At 40.6% G+C, this 18,493-nt stretch overlaps 1 protein-coding gene and 1 pseudogene across 2 annotated transcripts; one reads left to right on the top strand and one right to left on the bottom strand.

Moving 5' to 3' along the window:
* Nucleotides 1–12,002, top strand: part of LOC119912052 — a 14,848-nt pseudogene extending 2,846 nt beyond the window's left edge.
* Nucleotides 12,003–13,235: 1,233 nt separating this feature from the next.
* LOC119913474 lies at nucleotides 13,236–17,521 on the bottom strand. 2 transcript variants are annotated; one of them, XM_038732911.1, is made up of 3 exons: nucleotides 16,145–17,521; nucleotides 15,769–15,867; nucleotides 13,236–14,751 (listed from the first exon to the last, which is right to left on the bottom strand). In XM_038732911.1, exons 1-3 carry the CDS (start codon nucleotides 16,247–16,249, stop codon nucleotides 14,452–14,454), a joined length of 504 nt encoding a protein of 167 aa, XP_038588839.1. In that variant the 5' UTR covers nucleotides 16,250–17,521; the 3' UTR covers nucleotides 13,236–14,451. Both variants share the same exon structure in this region; 1 of them encodes a protein (XP_038588839.1).
* Between the last annotated feature and the right edge of the window lie 972 nt (nucleotides 17,522–18,493).

The raw sequence follows: 18,493 nt of genomic DNA, 5'->3' as shown, positions 1-18,493 counted from the left end.
ATTACTGTGTTAAAACGGATTTGTTCTGGGTGTTCTTTGGTTTGGATCCTTGGTTTTTTATGTCTCCCTTGGAAGCTAACAGCTTCCTTTGTCTACTACACCAAAATGTGATGCAACTGACAAATGTGAACAAATAAAAAATAGCTTTAATTCAAATTTTGTCACGACATGGAACATGTGCTCAGGGCCAGTCCGTAGGTTATGTGGTAGGCTGTTATGAAAGTCTTAAACAAACTTGCTTTTCAAATGGTATCGTAGGTTTCTATGGTCTTGATGAGTCTGACTTGGATAGGAGCTTTCGGCTGCCTTCCACCACCTTCATCGGAGGAGAAAACACCACTTCCTCTTCAAGAAATCATACACAGACTAGAGGTATGTGTTTGTGTGTTGTGTCGTGCATGTGTCTGATGATGGGGGAAAGCACTGTACCAAGCTGTTTGTGTTTTTTAATCTCTCCTTTTTTAGACATCCTACTGTGGTCACATAGGGGTCGAGTTATGTTCATTAACAACATGGACCAGTGTCAGTGGATTCGTCAGAAATTGAGACTCCGGGAATCATGCAGTTCACTAATGCTGAGAAGAGAACTTTGCTAGCCCGCCTGGTCAGATCCACACGGTCAGCAATGAATAAACACCTATGACTTACTCTTTGATGACAGCACAATATCTCACTTTTAGTTATAGCTCCCATCAGAGGCTCACATAACATAAACAAAACACCCCATTCATCATGTGAGCTCATTATCATCTTTGATAAATTTTGTCAGAAGTTACTGTAGGTTCTGGAAGTGATTCTCCTATTCTTTTATTGTATCTTTGACTGTCTTGTGTTCTTGCAGTGTTGTCATTTCTATTAACACACAGCACCACACACACACACAACCACACACACACACACACATTGGTAGCGAAATAAATTTGCTAAACGCTTGAGTGCTCTAAACCATCATTGTTCCAAGAATCATCATAATATCAGTGACAGGGTTAATCTGTATCATCAGTTGTGTAAAGCTACTTGTTAGTGGCAAAACCCTCCATTAACCCTAAATCTGAACTGTCTAGATTTGAGGACTTCTGGCCAGAAAGTGGTCATCAGAGAAACGTTTTGGTCTGGAGGGCTGTGAAGTGCTCATCCCTGCTCTTAAAACCATCATTGACAAGTCGAGTGCTGCAGGCATTGAAAGTGTAATCATGGGAATGCTCATCGGTACCTGTATTCTATATTTTCTTACCTCTCCGTTCAGTCTATGCATACTGCTAATTCTCATCCATCCATGTTTGATGTAAGCTTTGTAAACTGTACTTCCAGGGGTCGACTGAATGTCTTGGCCAATGTGATCCGTAAGGAGCTGAATCAGATCTTCTGTCAGTTCGACCCCAAGTTAGAGGCCACCGATGAGGTGAGGGAACTGCTGTTTTGTGAGAATTATCAGAAAGCATTCTGGAGATGCAACTTTTGCTTTATTTCATAACCTTTTTTACATCTATAGGGGTCGGGTGACGTCAAATACCACCTTGGGATGTACCACGAGAGGATCAACCGTGAGACGGACAAGAACATCACGCTGTCATCATGGCAAACCTCCCACCTGGAGGCGGTGGATCCGGTGGTTCAGGGCAAGGCCAAAGCTGAGCAGTTCTACAGAGGAGACACTCAGGGAAAGAAGGTAACAGTTATTGTACCAGGCAGATGGTGGCTAGATTTGTGTTTGGCGGTGTAAATGTAGATGTGTGCATAAGAGATACACAGATGGTGCTACTCTGTCTGCTGAGTCTATGATGGGATTTTTTCCAGGTGATGTGCATCTTGATTCATGGTGACGCTGCTTTTGCTGGACAAGGAGTTGTATATGAGACTTTCCACCTAAGTGAGCTCCCCTCCTACACCACCACATGGTAATCCATGTGGTTGTCAACAACCAGGTATTGGAGAGTTCGGTGTTACGTTACTGTACCTGACACAATGTGTTATAGTTTTACACAATTCTGTTGTTTAATTCATCATTCCAAAAAACTGTACATCAAAACTAACAAAATTAGCTAATTTGTTGCACTAAAAATAATTTTCATCTTCTTGAGTGTGATTTCAGACTCTAAATTATATCAACTTTTGCATGTGATCCTTTCAGATTGGCTTCACTACAGACCCTCGAGTGGCCCGCTCCTCCCCCTACCCCACCGATGTGGCTCGGGTTGTCAATGCACCCATCTTCCATGTGAATGCCGATGACCCCGAGGCTGTAATGTACGTGTGCCGGGTGGCTGCAGAGTGGAGGGCCACCTTCAACAAGGATGTTGTCATTGACCTGGTTAGTCACAGTGACTCTTAATGGACTGACAGGAAACACAATCAAAAGTACACACTTAGACATGGCCTCTGTTTTTGAGGTGTGTGTGTGTATGTACAGGTTTCTTACAGGCGCTTTGGCCACAATGAGATGGACGAGCCCATGTTCACCCAACCGCTGATGTACAAACAGATCCGTCGGCAGGAGCATGTGCTGAAAAAGTATTCTGACAAGCTCATTGCTGAGGGAGTGGTGACGCTGCAGGAATTTGAGGTTTGTGTCTAATGCTGTTTGCTCTTGTTAAATATACTGTATACTGGTAGCTGCTACTGTATACTGTTTTATTTGGTATCTCCATCCACTGGACTACTTGTGCATTAAATCACACTTAGATATTACCCTAGCCTTCAAGTGAATACGTTGTGCCAGCACTGCTGTATTTGAGTTTCAATTTACTGCCTCAGTTCAATCACCCAGCCCACAATCCCTCAGAGAGTATATATTGCTCAATGAAGTTGAAATATCTCAGATTCTGGCATCAGTCAATGCAATTCTTCATCCAAAACAGAAACTTTGATTGTAACATCTATTCTGATTTTTTTTTATACCACATGTCAAGAGAAATACTGCTGCGCCTCTCTCCTCCTTTGATGGACATTGTTTTCTGTTGTGTGGCCTGCCATTTGGACTCTTGCAAAAGCCCCATTTTTAATATAGCAAGGCAGAACCATTACTGCTGGTGGAGACCTTTTTCCGCCCTTCATATTTCTTTCTCTCTGTCTCCCTGCCTCAGCTACACACAGTTTTTGTTAGTCAGCTTTAGTCCTTTAATGGAAGTAAAAAAAAACTGTGTTTGCGTCACTTCATATGTGGAATTTGTCATTGTCCCTATCACACATGACCAAATGGGGTTGCAGGAAGAAGTTGCCAAATATGACAAGATATGTGAGGAGGCATACACCAGCTCCAAGGATGAAAAGATTTTACACATTCGACACTGGCTTGACTCCCCGTGGCCAGGTAAATTGTCTCTTTGCAGAAAGTGATTCAATTAAAATTTTCTTTTGATTGGCTGCTTTTTCTGTGAATACTTTTTTCTTCCTGCTGGAGTGAAGCGTTCTCTCTCTGTAGATTTCTTCACAGCAGAGGGAGAGCCCAGGAGCATGATCTGTGTCCCCACAGGGCTGGATGAGGAGGTCCTGCAGCACATTGGCCAGACAGCCAGCTCAGTGCCTCTGGAAGATTTTAAAATCCACCCTGGTGAGTTTAGTTGCTTTGTACTGGAGAATAGAGCATGCATACATAGCATGTATAGTATTACTAATACTAATACAGATATGCTGTGCAAGGATTGTACACAATAAGAGAAGAGCTCACATTACTGCAGAACAATATGGGATACATGCCGCTTAATGATATGATAAAGATCCATAAAATATAAACAGTGCCACGTTTACTTGATTTTTTTCTACAGGGATGATATTATGTCAATTAAAGCAGTTCACCTTTAAAGACATCAGTTTCCAACAGCAGGTGTTGGCTGCACAGCTGATTCGGCTCATGCTATAGCAATTTAGATTGCCACAGGGGTTTTTAATGTTATTTACAATACGGTACGTTGGTCCATTGCACTACCTTCCCCAGTGCTAAGATATCACTTTCACTTTCGTTCCTATGTGTGTGTGTGTGTGTGTGTGTGTGTGAGAGAGAGAGATACAGTGATGCACTCGTGCGCTACTGTACATCTACTACTTAATCACAAGGAAAAAACATTGCTGCAACCAACATTTGAATGTGTGTGTGTTCACCAGGTGTGTCTCGTATCCTGCGTGGTCGAGCTCACCTGGTGACGAATCGGCAGATGGACTGGGCTCTGGGAGAGTACATGGCCTTTGGCTCCCTTCTCAAAGAAGGCATCCATGTACGACTCAGCGGGCAGGATGTGGAGCGGGGAACCTTAGGTGAGTCCATGTCAACACCACTGAAAACTGTAGCCTCTTCAGGCTTCTGGTATTAATGCTGTCAGACTAGAAGGAGCTCCCCCTCCACTACAGTCTTTTACTGTTGACCATTGTTCAGCTCCGCTGTGCTGATGGATCAAGTGAAGTTGCTGAATAAATAGAGTGTTTTAAGAATCATAGTCACAGTAACTCACTTAATCGATTTTTCAATCACAAATTAGCTTTATCTTTCCTTATAATAATGTAGGGCTGGGTGCTAATTAGACAAAATTGCTCATCAACTTTCATCTAAATCATACTGAGATGAAATTACATTATATTTTATCGTTCTACAGATTTCACAATGGAGGAGTTATTTACATATATAAAGAGTTTTTTCTCATGTTCAGTATATTTTTATAACACTGTGATAATGATTTCAACGATGTCACCTAGCCGTGCATTGCCTCTTAGATTGATTTTGCCCCAAATGGCACATTTGCTGAGTATGTCAGGGTGAGCCTGTCATCCTGACTTTATCAGATATTAAGAGAAGTCTCCTAAAGAGAGTGAATTAAGTAATTAGGGTGGGGGTGGGGAGTGTGGCACAAGGAGTCTGACAGACAGGAAACGTCAGCGCAGTCTCCTGGGAACTGTGAAACCCACATGGTGTTGTCATGGTATGGAGGGAACGAGTGACACATGAACAAAACCAGCTCCCCTTTTCACTGTGCCTGTCTCGTCTGCACCCTATCACTTCTCCACCAACCCATCTTCAATGACACCACCGCCCAGGCCCACCCCTCCCCAGCTCACAGCAACATATATCACACTAACTAACCAGAGGCTATGGGGCTTTTTCTTTTGCCTCACGTTTACCACTGACATCTACTTCTCCCCGTTTGCTGTCCCCTTAAGCAGGGCAATTTGCCTGGCTGGGAAAAAAATTACAGCAGTCAAAAACTACATCCACCCTGCATCTCTGTATCTGTTGTTATTTAAATCCTCTTCTGTGTCAGTTGAGTCCGCAAGCTTTCTCTTCATCGTACTTCAGCTATACCCACTTTACCACCACCCCATATTGCTTTTTTCCTCCTCCCACCTACACTTTTTTTCATCCCCCACTACTCTGCTCCCCTTCATAGTTCTTAGGAGCTGAGCATATTGGCATGTTACAGTTGAGTGAACATGCTTGCGTTTCTGTGATGTACGTAACAGCGTGGACTAATGGATTCAGTCGCCGTGTTTGGGTGGGTTGCATGCGCTGCGCTGTGCACCCCTTTCCCTGACTAATGGGGCCCCTAGGCAGAGGAAGTGTGAGTGTGTGTTTTTGTGTGTGTTAACTAAAGAAAGTAGAGACATGTAGAGAGGGCATGCAGTTCATGAGGCAATCCCATAGAAAGACCTCATTCTCGTGAGGTTTTTGGGTCCTCTTTGGATGGTGTGCGGGTGGATTGAGAAAATGGAACATGAAATGATGTGTGTTACCTCAATTAATGCTGGCTGCTCTCGATTGTGTTCTTTTCATCAAAGGATTTCTTGAAGAGAAAGTGTATATCCTGCAAATGTGGAACAAGGATCAAACATAATAATTATGCAGTGCATTATGTGTCCTCATTAGACCATAATTATGGGTGATATTATTCAAAGGGCTATAATGATCACGTAGTCTTCTAGGAGGTAATATATCACATTCAAGATAATAATCAATAGAATTTGTTTCCTGCAGTTCTTCCGCCTTACTATTACATAACCTCTAGCACTGTGTGTGTGTGTGTGTGTGTGTGTGTGTGTGTGTGTGTGTGTGTGTGTGTGTGTGTGTGTGTGTGTGTGTGTGTGTGTGTGTGTGTGTGTGTGTAGATGTCATTAAAGTGATGTTAAAGGGGTTTAAGTGATTGTCTGATCGTGCTGGTTTTGAAAGCTGATTCCTACACTGGGAGCGAGCGGACTGGCAGAGCTTGTTAACGCTCGGCTCTGTGCTCCCATCAGCTCTTATTGGGCTTCATACTGACTGATGATAAGGAGAGAGGAGGCTACTCTTCGTGGAGTGCCTTTGTGGGCAAGAACAGGGGCTGCATGTGTGTGTTTACCCTGCATCTACTGGGTTAAAAACCTTTGAAAGAAATCCTATTGCCCTAGAAAAACTGCAGTTTTCACCATCATCGTTTAAGCCAGCGTACAGTCCTAAAAATTTGCCTTTTGTGGCTATATTGTTCTGCACTTATAAATGGCATACTGTTTTTGTCCTCTAAATACTAGTGGTAAAACATTAAATTAAATCAAAAATCGTTAATGGATTAATCATTTAAGTAATTAATGAAAAATTACATTAACTGACAAACATTAAGTGGTTCCAGCTTCTTATATGTGGTGATTTTCTGTTTTTCACTTTTTTTATTGTCGTAAAGTGAAATTTGTATTCAATAATTCAATAGTTTAATCAATGATGAAAATAATTATAAGCTGCAGTATAGAACATATGTCACAGCATCTTAAATTGATTTGTGGGGTTAGTGTGTTTTTCTTTACACCCCACTGAATTTGAGTGTGATATGCTATCTTGATGTATGATTCTTTTCTCCTCACTCTTTTCAAGTACCATAAACGAATGGATGACTTGGCACAACAGTGATGTTTTTAGCATGGCTCCAAGGATGGCAATGTCTTTCTGTCTGTCTGTCTCTCGGTCAATCAGTCAGTCTCTGTCAGTCCCGTTTTGTCCAGACTGGATGGATTGTCATGATCCCAAAAGATGAAACACAATGATTCCGGTTTTAAGCATGCTAACAACTAAGATAGTGAACATTTAAATTGCGAGCATGTTAGCATACCGACTTTAGCATTTAGCTCAAACAAAGCTGTGTCTAAGTACAGCCTCACGGCCCTGAGCATAGCTGTAGACTTGTTTCTATATGCCAGTTTCAGTCCTTTATGCCTCTACCTCTCTTGTACAGTCACCGTCACCATGTTCTGCACGACCAAGAGGTGGACAAACGTATCTGTGTTCCCATGAACCACCTGTGGGCTAACCAGGCTCCTTACACTGTCTGCAACAGCTCCTTATCGGAGTATGGAGTGCTAGGTAAGACTGAAGCCACTCTGGCCACAGAGCATGCCATTTTGTAGCGCCGTGTAACAATGACTGTGACTTCAGGTTTTGAGCTTGGCTTTGCTATGGCCAGTCCGAATGCTCTGATCCTCTGGGAGGCGCAGTTTGGAGACTTTCACAACACAGCCCAGTGTATCATTGACCAGTTCATCAGCCCAGGCCAGGCCAAGTGGGTCCGCAACAATGGTATTGTCCTACTGCTACCGCATGGGATGGAGGGAATGGTGAGAACTGAAAATAAACCAGGCTATACTGCTTTGGAAAAAAGAATATGTAATTTTTTGGAATACGTGTTTATTCTTCTTCCATTTTGTCATTTAGTGTCTTGCTCTTCTTCTCTTCTGTCCTCAGGGCCCAGAACATTCATCAGCCCGACCTGAACGCTTCCTGCAAATGAGCAAAGATGATCCCGATCACTTCCCTGTATGTTCAAATGTAAAATTCACATTATGGCTCTAATGGTTACCCATTTGAGGAACATGATCATCTAATGATATATGCCAGAGAATCTCTAAGCTGCTACACAGTTTGCTGCAGTTAACATCCAACGGCTTCTTGTTTAATTGGCTATGCTGATCTCATGACCACTTAAGTGATTATTTAAGTGATGACTGCCGATTTCTCTAGAGCTGAAAAGTCTCTTCATTATGGCCTGCAAAGCGTTGGTATTCAGCAGTAACTCAGGTCCCATTGGTGATCTGGCACGGGGGAACATTCAAGGAGGGACCCCAGCGAGCTGTATCAGCAGAAGCTTACCAGATAAATCTTCAAATGGGATATTGATCAAACTATTAGTGGGAGCATAGTAAGGGATTAACATCCTTTGTGGTGTGTGTGTCTGTGTGTGTGTCTGTGAGAGAGAGATACAGTGATGCACTCGTGCGCTACTGTACATCTCCTACTTAATCACAAGAAAAAAACATTGCTGCAACCAACATTTGATCTGTAATGTTGTCTACATGTCTATGTTATCTATGTTTCTATTTTTATTAATTCCTTTTGTAAACTTTTTATTTATTTATTTTTTTTACAAAGGAGTTCTGTGGAGATTTTGAAGTCCAGCAGTTGTATGACTGTAACTGGATTGTGGTCAACTGCTCCACGCCTGCTAACTACTGTCATGTGATCAGACGGCAGATTCTGCTGCCATTCAGAAAACCGGTAAAGTGTAACATTGTTTGCGTAGATTATATTGAAGTCAAACATATAAGCCACTGCTTTGACAAAGATAAATCCTGGCATACTAGAAAATGTTCAGATGGTCATTTGACAACACTCAGTGATGTTTAGTAGTTATGTGTAGAGTCTTAAAACTCTTATTCCCTGCTGAAAGTAAAAATGTTTTCTTTGGGTCATATCTGTCTTTGGGTCATATCTGTTATTAAAATTACATCAAAGACTCAAATATGAAAGTGACACGAACTGCAGTTATGTCTCAGTGTGTTATTGCTTCATAATGACAGACCCTAACTCGTTTATATTGCAAATTTGCAATAAATCCTATATTAAATCTATATGTCTTTAATACTTCAAACCCCTAAAGTAGGACTAGTTTGAGTATAAAGTTTCGGTGTGTAAAGCATTTCTCCTTTTTTGAATATGCACATCTCTTTTTTCAGTCTCTCACAGTTTTTCAGCCACAGTGAATATCTTAACTGATCCCCTGTTGCAAATGAATGCAATGCTTCGCGGAGCATGAGAAAATTACTTCCTGAGCAAATTAGCGAGGGGGCCAACAGGGGATGGTATTGTTTGTTTTATATGAAAAACTCTGAAATTCTGGACTTGGTCGGCTGAGCACAAAGGGTTTTATTTATTTGTTAAAGAAATGTTTTGTTTTCCCAATGCTGCTGATGTGTGCTATATGGTGGCAACAAATTAGCGTGAAAAGACATAAAAACTTTTATCTCTGGAGTTTTTTCAAAGCACACAATGAAGATACGGATGATAGAATCAGTCTGTTGTTTGTCACTTTTCAGAAACTTTTTCCTTCTTTTCACAGCTGATCATTTTCACTCCAAAGTCTCTGCTGAGGCACCCGGATGCAAGGTCCAGTTTTGATGACCTCGCCAAAGGTGGTTTTACTTTTATTTTAAAATATGACCTATGAATGTTGGTGTACAGTGTTATGTAACATATCATATTCAATGCCTGCAGGCACTACATTCAAGAGGTTGATTCCAGATGAGAGTCCTGCGAGTCAAAACCCAGCCCAAGTGAAGAGGGTGATCTTCTGCACTGGCAAAGTGTACTATGAACTGGCTAAAGAGAGGAAACAGCTAAATTTGGAAAAAGACATCGCCATCATCCGACTTGAACAGGTGTTTAATCCCTCTCGTCTGTCTGAGCATATCATGTACTGTGTATCTTTCACACTGTGATGCAATTTTGTCACTTTTTCTTCTACGTATTTTTTGGCTTCTCCCTCAGATTTCTCCATTCCCGTTTGATCTGGTCAGAGCAGAGTCAGAGAAGTATGCCAACGCTGAGCTGGTCTGGTGTCAGGAGGAACACAAGAACATGGGCTACTATGATTATGTCCGGCCACGTTTTCTCACAGTGGTGGCTAACAAGAAAGCCATTTGGTAAGGGTTTCCACTCACTTGTAGCCTGATATGTACATGACAGAGGTAAACCCAGTCATCAGGTAAGGGATTTGAACTCCTGTCACTGGTGACAAACCTTCAGTGTCTCTTTCAGGTATGTGGGACGGGATCCTGCAGCTGCTCCTGCGACAGGGAACAAGTCCACCCACCTCAATGAGCTGAAGAAGTTCATGGACACAGCTTTCAACCTGAGCGCCTTCCAGGGGAAGGACTTGTAATTGAGAACTGGAACAAGAACCAGGCAGGAGGTGTAGTTTCATCTCCAACAACCGTAGTCTATTTATTAAGTCTTGATTGCACTTTTAGCTTTGTGACAATCTGGAGCATAGCCTCGTGTTTTTAGAAAAAATTATTTCAACTTCTGGTTATCATTTGTGAAAGTTCAGTCTGCAGCGCTAACTGCGGGTCCTCTTACATGGAAGTCGCCATGTTGCGCCGCCATATTTCTACAGTAGCCCAAACGGACAAACGGCTATTCAGAGCGCTTTTCGTCACCATGTTGAATACTTACAAAGAAGAAGTAGTAGTAGTAGTAGTACTTGTAGTAGTAATAGCAGTAGTACTCTGTTTAATTAGAAGTAAGAAGAGACGTGAAATTTGGACAGAGGACCACACGTATTGTTTAGCGCAAGAGCCGACAGAGCGTGTCAGCCACCATAGTTTCTCCTGCGCTCTTGCAAAGGGAGGGGTGAGCCGTGGTTAAGCCATTGGTTGCAAGTTGCAACCCTCACCAATAGATGCCACTAAAACTTACACACTGAACCTTTAAGTGATCATTATTCTATTGTGACTCCCATGCATAGAATCCCAACCAATGTGAGAAGCATCATTAAGCACAACTAGGCGAGAGAAGGCTAAACAACTTTGGACAGTCTTTCCAGGGCCTCATGTTTTAAATGCAGAATGAATTATCTTTCACTGTGACACGTTACGCAGGATAGAATAGAATTGTTGTGCATAGTTGTTCCCTGGCAATGCCCTATGTCAAGTGAAAGAGGTAACTTTTATTTATATAGCCCCAAATCACCCACTGTTTCCCTTTATCCTTAGAACCTTGATTTGTATGAGGAAAACCTCCCCCAAAAACACGGACCAACATCATGTAGTCTCATAACAGCTTTACTGGAAGAATCTGCACTTTATTAAATCAACACTAATTAGCACAGGGCTTTTATGGAATAACTACAGTGTATGTATACACCTCAATGTCTTGTCTAAAGAGAAGTGGTTAAGTAGCAATAGTACACTCTTTGTATCTTTAATAACGTTCACACACCAAATTTCAGATATGTGACAATCTTTGTTATTGGAGTAGCTTTAGTACTGTAGATGCCTCCATTGCTGCCATGCTTAATACTAGGATATATTAGTTGTATTTGTATTGTTTATTTCTTTTTTTTAGATTATGGATGGATGAATAGTAGAAGCTATGAGACGCACACAAACCACCAACTGGTGTACTTACACAGTGAATGCAAATCACATATCACAGGTATGAAGACTGTTATGAAATTGAACACATCAGTAGGTTTAGTGCCTGCATTTGCTTTGGCTACCTTTGCTGTTAGTGAAGCAGTCTGTATTTATTGTCACACCTCACTTCACCAGGAGACATGAGCCAGCTGGCACAGAGACTTGCAGCCATGTTTTCTACTTAGGACATAAGGCTCAGCTTCTTCTTCGAAGGCTGAGGGATGTACACTGCACACATACACATAAACAAAGCAAAGCATTTAGATGCTTTGAGAGCAATATTGACGCTGGTTGTCACATTAAAATCCCCAGGTATTTAACAGAATTGATATTAGTTACCACTGTGATTAGAAATGCTCCATAAAACTGTGCTTCCTGTTTGGTTATACTGTAGCTTACTGTTTCCACTTCCAGCTGGGAGATTTAACCATTAGCCATGCATAAACCTTTACATATTTAACGATTTAAAAAAGGTTGAATATGCCCACATATTAGTGTGGGTATTGAAACATGCACAACTTGATAGAGCTGTGCTTACACTGGGAATAATAAAATATGCAATAAAATATATGTAAGTTTATTAACATGCTTTTGTCATGATTTTTGGTGGTAGATGATGTTTGACAATGTAAAAAAGTATATGGTGTAAAGTGAGACTGTGAGGAAAAAACACATTCTTCCTTTTACAAATGAAAAGTTGAAATTGTAAGCAGTAATATTTACCCTTCATTTCAAGACACAAAGTTTTTGCTGTTACGGACTAACTCTGAACTCTGGTGTGACTAGTAACTTATGGTGGCTAAATGTTAGCCAAACTGTTTGCAAACTTGGGAAAGATAATGCTGTGTAGCTGACATTAGAGTCAGTGCTACTGTTATAAATACTACTGAGCAGGTGGTTTCATTTACTGTTTTTCCATACTTGTTACTTGTGGCCACAGTGGCCGTTCACCTGAGAAAAAGTTCCTATACAGTCTTGCTTTAATGAAACAAATACTAGGTGAAATACTCATAGCCTTAAAGGGGCACCAGGGTTAAACTTGGCTGTCGGGCCCCTATTGACCTCCAACCCCACACCTATCACCCACTGTTCACCATTTGTGTACCCTGTCTCTCCCAACTTCTCATTAAGTAACGTGCAGACAGCGGACTATATGTCAGATTCATAATTTGCCTAGAGACCCAGAAATCAACCCATAAACCTACTACCATTTTTTTTTTTCTTTGTGTCAGTTAGAGTGTGTTAATTAAACATAATTTAGGAATAAACATAACCCTGGAATATGCTCCATGTGAACCTAATGAAAACAAAAATGATAAATGTCTTAAAAACCATATTTTGACACAGGCACCCTCTTAAAAAAGACTGGATGACAAGATTAATAATGCAGGTCCCAGCTTAGTTGAAATTGTCCTCTAATGATGCAAATCTCTTACAAATCTGCACTTAATCAAATTACTAACATGCAGTGTACACTGTTAAAACTGTTACTTGGATCTAACTCAATAAAATTAAGACAACATTTTCCAACTATTTTTTTCAAGTTTAGTGAACTAACTGATATTTTGAGTAAAGACAACTTAATAATGTGAATTTCAATGTACGCAAAAATATTAAGTAGCATTTTCAGAAAAAGCCAATAAATTGAGTACTATCAATGTAGAAAATATCATCATTTTATCCACATTAAACTTAATTAAAATAGGTAACTTAAATGAAAAAAATAAGTAGATAATGTTCTGATTTATTAATTTTGATCAATTTACCCTCTTTGTTTTGAAAGTGTAAATAGCTTCAAATAAATAGTTGCTACTATGTCAATTTCCAACATTTATTAAATCATTGCCATATCCAAAACAGTAGCAATGAGCTGGACAGTATAAACATTGGTATTCAGGCATTCAAGAAAACATGCCCTCAGCAAATAAAGTGCAGGTTAGTGGAACACCTTCACAGTAGTTCTGTGTACATAATGTTACAAAATTTTAAAATTAAGTAACAATTTACAAACCAAATTCAAAATGAGCTGGATAGTGTTAACAATCAATAACATCTATTCATGCATTAAAAAAAGCATGACCTCAACTTATAAAGTGCAGGTTAGAAGAACACCTTCAAAGTATATTTTACTGTGTGTACATACATAATATTAAAACATTTTAATATCAAGTTAACTGGCACTTGCTATTTTTTTAACAATTCACATGCCATATCCAAATAGTGGGAATGAGCTGGACAGTATAAACAATCAAGAACTTCTGTATTCATGTATTAAACAAAATATGACCTCAGCTTGTAAATAGTAGGTTAGTAAAACACCGTAAAAGGATAGTTCACTTCAAAATGAAAATTCTGTCATTTACTCACCCTCAAGTTGTTTTAAACCTGTATGAATTTCTTTCTTCTGCTGAACACAAGGAAGATATTTTGAAGGATGTTCTTCCATAGTCTTTTTATTTTTTTCTAATATGGAAGTCAATGGGTCCAGTTAACTGTTCGGTTACTGACATTCTTCAAACATCTTCCTTGTGTCCTGTAGAGGAAAGAAATTCATACAGGTTTAAAACAACTTGAGGGTGAGTAAATGAGGACAGAATTTTCATTTTGAAGTGAACTATCCTTTTAACAGTACAGTGTGAACATAATATTGAAACATTTTAAACACTAACATTACAGGTCACAAGCATGACCATCTGACCTCAACTTGGCATAATACCTTCACAGCGTGTGTGAATATTTTGAAACATCTTTAGTCAAACATCTCACTGATCTCACCTACTGACCAGTTTTTAAAGTGCAGCTTCACAGCAGGTCTATTTTGTGTGTATAAAATATAATTACTTTTTCACACCAGGAAGTATGACCTGTGCACAGTATAAAACATGACAAGGATAAACCATTACAACACCCTGAATGTCCAATTATGTCCAATATAACATTGGACATAACACCCATTATGTCCAATGTATAATGATGTTGAACAGACAAAGAAAACAGCTGTTCACAAGTGCAGTGACAGTCATGTCTGAGTGCCTAGGCAAGGAGTTTGTTTTTCAGGGTCATGAACTTGGGGCTTGGTTTTGGGCGCAGTGTGTCAAGTCCCACGAAAAGTCTTTGAAACACCTCAAATGTTTTGGAAAGCTTGGATGGATACTCGAGATTAAGTGCATATGTCAACCCAACCAGGAAGCAGCATGCTTTGGCCACGTTTCCAAGATTGGTAAGGACTGGTATTCCCTCAATGATGATTGCTACTGCATCTGGCTCACGGCAGACATAGATGCTCATGTTCTTAATTTTCAGGTCCTCATGAACAATGGTCTCTGCGGCCCCCTTTTGAGATACAAGATAAAGTATTTAAGACAAACAATCTCATTTATTAAAAAAATAAATAAATGCATAAATAATCCACTACCTGCCAAATGCTGGTTCATTCAGTTCACATTAAAGGGAAACGCTTGCCAAAATTTAACCTAGGCTATTTTTGTTAATCTACCAGAGTCATTCTTTCTTGTAAAAGCATAATTAGAATGGAAATGCCACTCTCAAGATAGACTTTTTTCATATGAAGTCGAAATGCCTTTTGAATGGGAGTGCTAGGGGCACTACAATGATGGCATAAAAATCACTATTTTTAAAACACTAAGAAGGCTCAACACAACATGAAACTGTAATTGAAGTGTCACCAGGGGCTCTACACATGGACTCGAGCATTGACAACATTGTGTACCGTATTTTCCGCACTATAAGACGCACCTTCAATGAATGACCTATTTTAGAACATTTTTCATATATAGGGCGCACCGGATTATAAGGCGCATAAGATACTGCAGTCAAACGTTTGACTGGGTTTGCGTTATGCATCCACTAGATGTGCCAAAGGGAATGTAGCGAATGCGCGGCGCCGGAGGTGAGGCGTTTTAGTAAGCGTGAGCGCGCTGGGGCGGGCACGTAACTTGCATTCGCAGTCTGACTCATGAGTATTCATGTGTGGCGGCTCGCTGACAGCAACAGCAGGCTGTTTGAATGAGACGACCCGGTTGTCAATGTTGTCAATGCTCAAGTTCATGTGTAGAGCCGCTTTAGTGTTTTAAAACTAGCAATTTTGATGCAATCATTGTAGTGCCCCTAGCACACCCATTCAAAAGGCATTTTGACCTGAAAACGAAAATACGGTCAATCTTAAAAGTGGCATTTCCATTCTAATTATGCTTTTACAAGAAAGTATGACTCTGGTAGATTAGCAAAAATAGCCTAGGTTGCAATTTGGCAAGAGTTATCCTTTAACAGTCCGCACAATTTAAACATGTTCACCAGACTGACCCAAACCTGCTTTGAGACAATACTTACACAGTAATCCGAGATAAGCTCCTGTCCACTCTCTCCCATATACTCAAAGAGGCATCTCAGAGTGACATCTCTCTTCTTCACTGTAGTGGCACTTGGGTCCTAGTTAATAGAACAATAATGAATAACTTATTTTTGTTGGTAAATTCACTCCAACCCTGTAATTACTGTAGGTCTGTATTATTTTTTCTTTTTTATTCATTATAATATATTAATAGTAATAACACGAGACAATTTAGAAAAAAACTGGCTAATTAACAAAAAAACAACAAAACAAAAGAAAAACCACCCAGATAAGCAAGATGCTGAAAAAACTGAAAAACAAAACCACTCAATTGATTAATATCGTACCTTAACTTTGTAACCAATTTTTCCCTACCTGTATCAGATCCATCAACAACTTTTTGATGCGTTGACCAGTTGCTCCTCCCTTGGCACTAAAGAGTTCTAGGAGCTTTGGGGTGCATTTGTCCAGCTGTGACATAAACGTCGCTTCCAGGGAAACTGCAGTACATCTTCGGAACTCCTCGTTTACCTGTAAGACAGCAAATGTTTGACTTATTTAAGGGGTTTTAAAGATTAATCTACTATCTCATGTCCAAGTCACAATTTCTAAAAAGTTCTCAGAAGTGAGTAGTGTCAGCAAAATCTGAATGATAAGTCACTTACCTGGAATGGTCCTTGAATTCTGCCACACCAGGAGACTTGGTAATAACTTCCTGTCTTCTCCAGCTGTATGTTCTGGCCATCATATCATTTGTGCTCCTGACAGAGTCCTTTGTCTGATGGGCAGCAATTAGGTCAAGTCTCAGATTCTCAAGGGTGTCATCTGTTTCACCATGTGGGTGTGAGGGCAAGTAATTCACCTCTGTCCTCTTTGGTTTCTTGACATTTTTAGCAGCTTTTCGCTCATCACTTGACTTGTTTCTCAGTGAGTTTATCAGGAGTTCAGTGCTTCCAAGTGCTTTCCGTTTTGTCCGGTAGTTTCCACACTTATACTTTAGGCTTACCTGCCACCCATAAATTCCATTAAAAGATCCGGGCTCCTTTAAGCAGGGATGCTTTGCAACTAGTGCCTCTGCCACTGCACATCTCTGGGCATCATTGGGGTAAGCTGTGTAGAAAAACATGGCCTCTGCCAGGCGCTCCAGGATGTCTGATTTGATACTTGGTGATGTCATAGGGGTGCCATCTCTTAAATAAATCTCGTTTCCTTGTCTTAAGGCCAGTTCAGTGTTGTGTGAGAAGGTTGGAATTGGAAACACAGCAAGCCATGGGCTCTGCCTTTCAGAGGGGGATGGACTCGGAATGACGGTATCCACTGAGTTCCCACTGAGACTCGTACACTCACAGAGAAAGCTGACATCAGAGGCATCTGGGGTGCTTTCCTGGGGAACAACGGTCAGCGTCAACTCCAGCGGTGTATACACAACTTTAAGTGTGCACTTATCTTTCAGCTCATTGGTAGATGTTAGTGTGAAGAAGTCATCAAATTCCTCATCTTTGTATTGAAGACTTATATCTGTGGGGATGGAAAAATGTTCTTTGACAGCTGCAACCAACTCATTCACAGTTGAGGGCATGCCACTGCTGAGAGTGAGTTTCTTGATTTCATGATCGATGAGGACCCGGAATCTCACAGTTTGCTCCATTTCTAAGAAGAGTTATGTTGGAGACAGATGTGGCGCTTCAATATCACCATTTGCTTTCCTGCAACAATATAGGCAGACAGAGGATATACATCAGTAAGGCATCGTTGCTCAACGAGTTATGTGGTCTGTCTTCTCCAGATAATATCCGCGATAATGTTCATCAAACCAGGATATCTGTGTTCTCACAATAAAATACACTCTTTCCTCGATAAGTGCAATTTGAAGAATCACTGCAAAATCAGGAAGACCTGCAGTAGAACCAAAGGCCACAATCATGCCTTTTGAGTACCTCGATCCCTGATAGGTGACTGTGTCAGCCAGCTAAACATGAGACTGAGAAGGAGATATATGCCTGATTGACTCCTGAACATTTACATGTAGGACATCCACTGTTACTCTTACAACACTAAGAGCAGGCAAAACTGTTGTGGAATGCAGGTTGTGGCTTATCATAAGCTGGTGCTTTGTAGCCAGGGACAGGAGAATGTTCTTGAAGTTGCCAGTATGCCTTACAATCCGTTTAAACTGGCTGTGTTTTGCTTCGAACCGCATCGTCCAGAAAGCTATAACTGGTCCAAAAGCTTTTATCAAAGCAGGATAGTGCTCTAAAAAGTGGTGCTTCGGGATTAATTCTTCATTAGGGAACACTTCCTGGAATCTGTGTCGGTGTTCAGAAATTTTTGAGTCAAGATATGCAATGCTTTCCTCATTATGGACTGGACCCACAACAAGCTCAACAATGTCTTTTAAAGACATCAACAGAAGCCAGGCTGGATCACTCAAAGGTATTTTGTGTCCAATAATGAATGGCAACAGTCGTATGAGGGACCAATTTTCATGCGCGTTTCCTCCAATCTTGTTTCTTGAGGAGAAGGTAGCAGGCACTGGCTGAGGAGAGTTAGTTTTGTCAGACCACTTATATGGAAACTGTGAAATAGCACTGTTAAGTTCACTAAATGTGAAATATTTCTTAGAAATAAAAACACTGAAGCACAGACCCAGTTCTAAGGGAACAATCCCTTCAAAAACGTCATGTAATATGTCAGGTGGATAGCCAGTGACACAGTGGAAATAGC

The sequence above is a fragment of the Micropterus salmoides genome, unplaced genomic scaffold (genome assembly GCF_014851395.1).
Source record: "Micropterus salmoides isolate LMB-PRFRI ecotype aquatic unplaced genomic scaffold, ASM1485139v1 Ms_hic_scaffold_2, whole genome shotgun sequence".
Taxonomy (NCBI): Eukaryota; Metazoa; Chordata; class Actinopteri; order Centrarchiformes; family Centrarchidae; genus Micropterus; species Micropterus salmoides.
The sequence above is the reverse complement of the archived record's forward strand: the minus strand, read 5'-3'. Positions and strand labels throughout refer to the sequence as shown.

What these genes read in the sequence shown, in the direction of transcription:
- LOC119913474 (XM_038732911.1), bottom strand. Translation starts at nt 16,249, where the DNA reads ATGTCACAGCTGGACAAATGCACCCCAAAGCTCCTAGAACTCTTTAGT. An exon ending in TGTTGATGGATCTGATACAG is followed by an intron (nt 15,868 to 16,144) that starts GTAGGGAAAAAT and finishes TCTATTAACTAG; the next exon opens with GACCCAAGTGCCACTACAGT. An exon ending in AGCTTATCTCGGATTACTGT is followed by an intron (nt 14,752 to 15,768) that starts GTAAGTATTGTC and finishes GTATCTCAAAAG; the next exon opens with GGGGCCGCAGAGACCATTGT.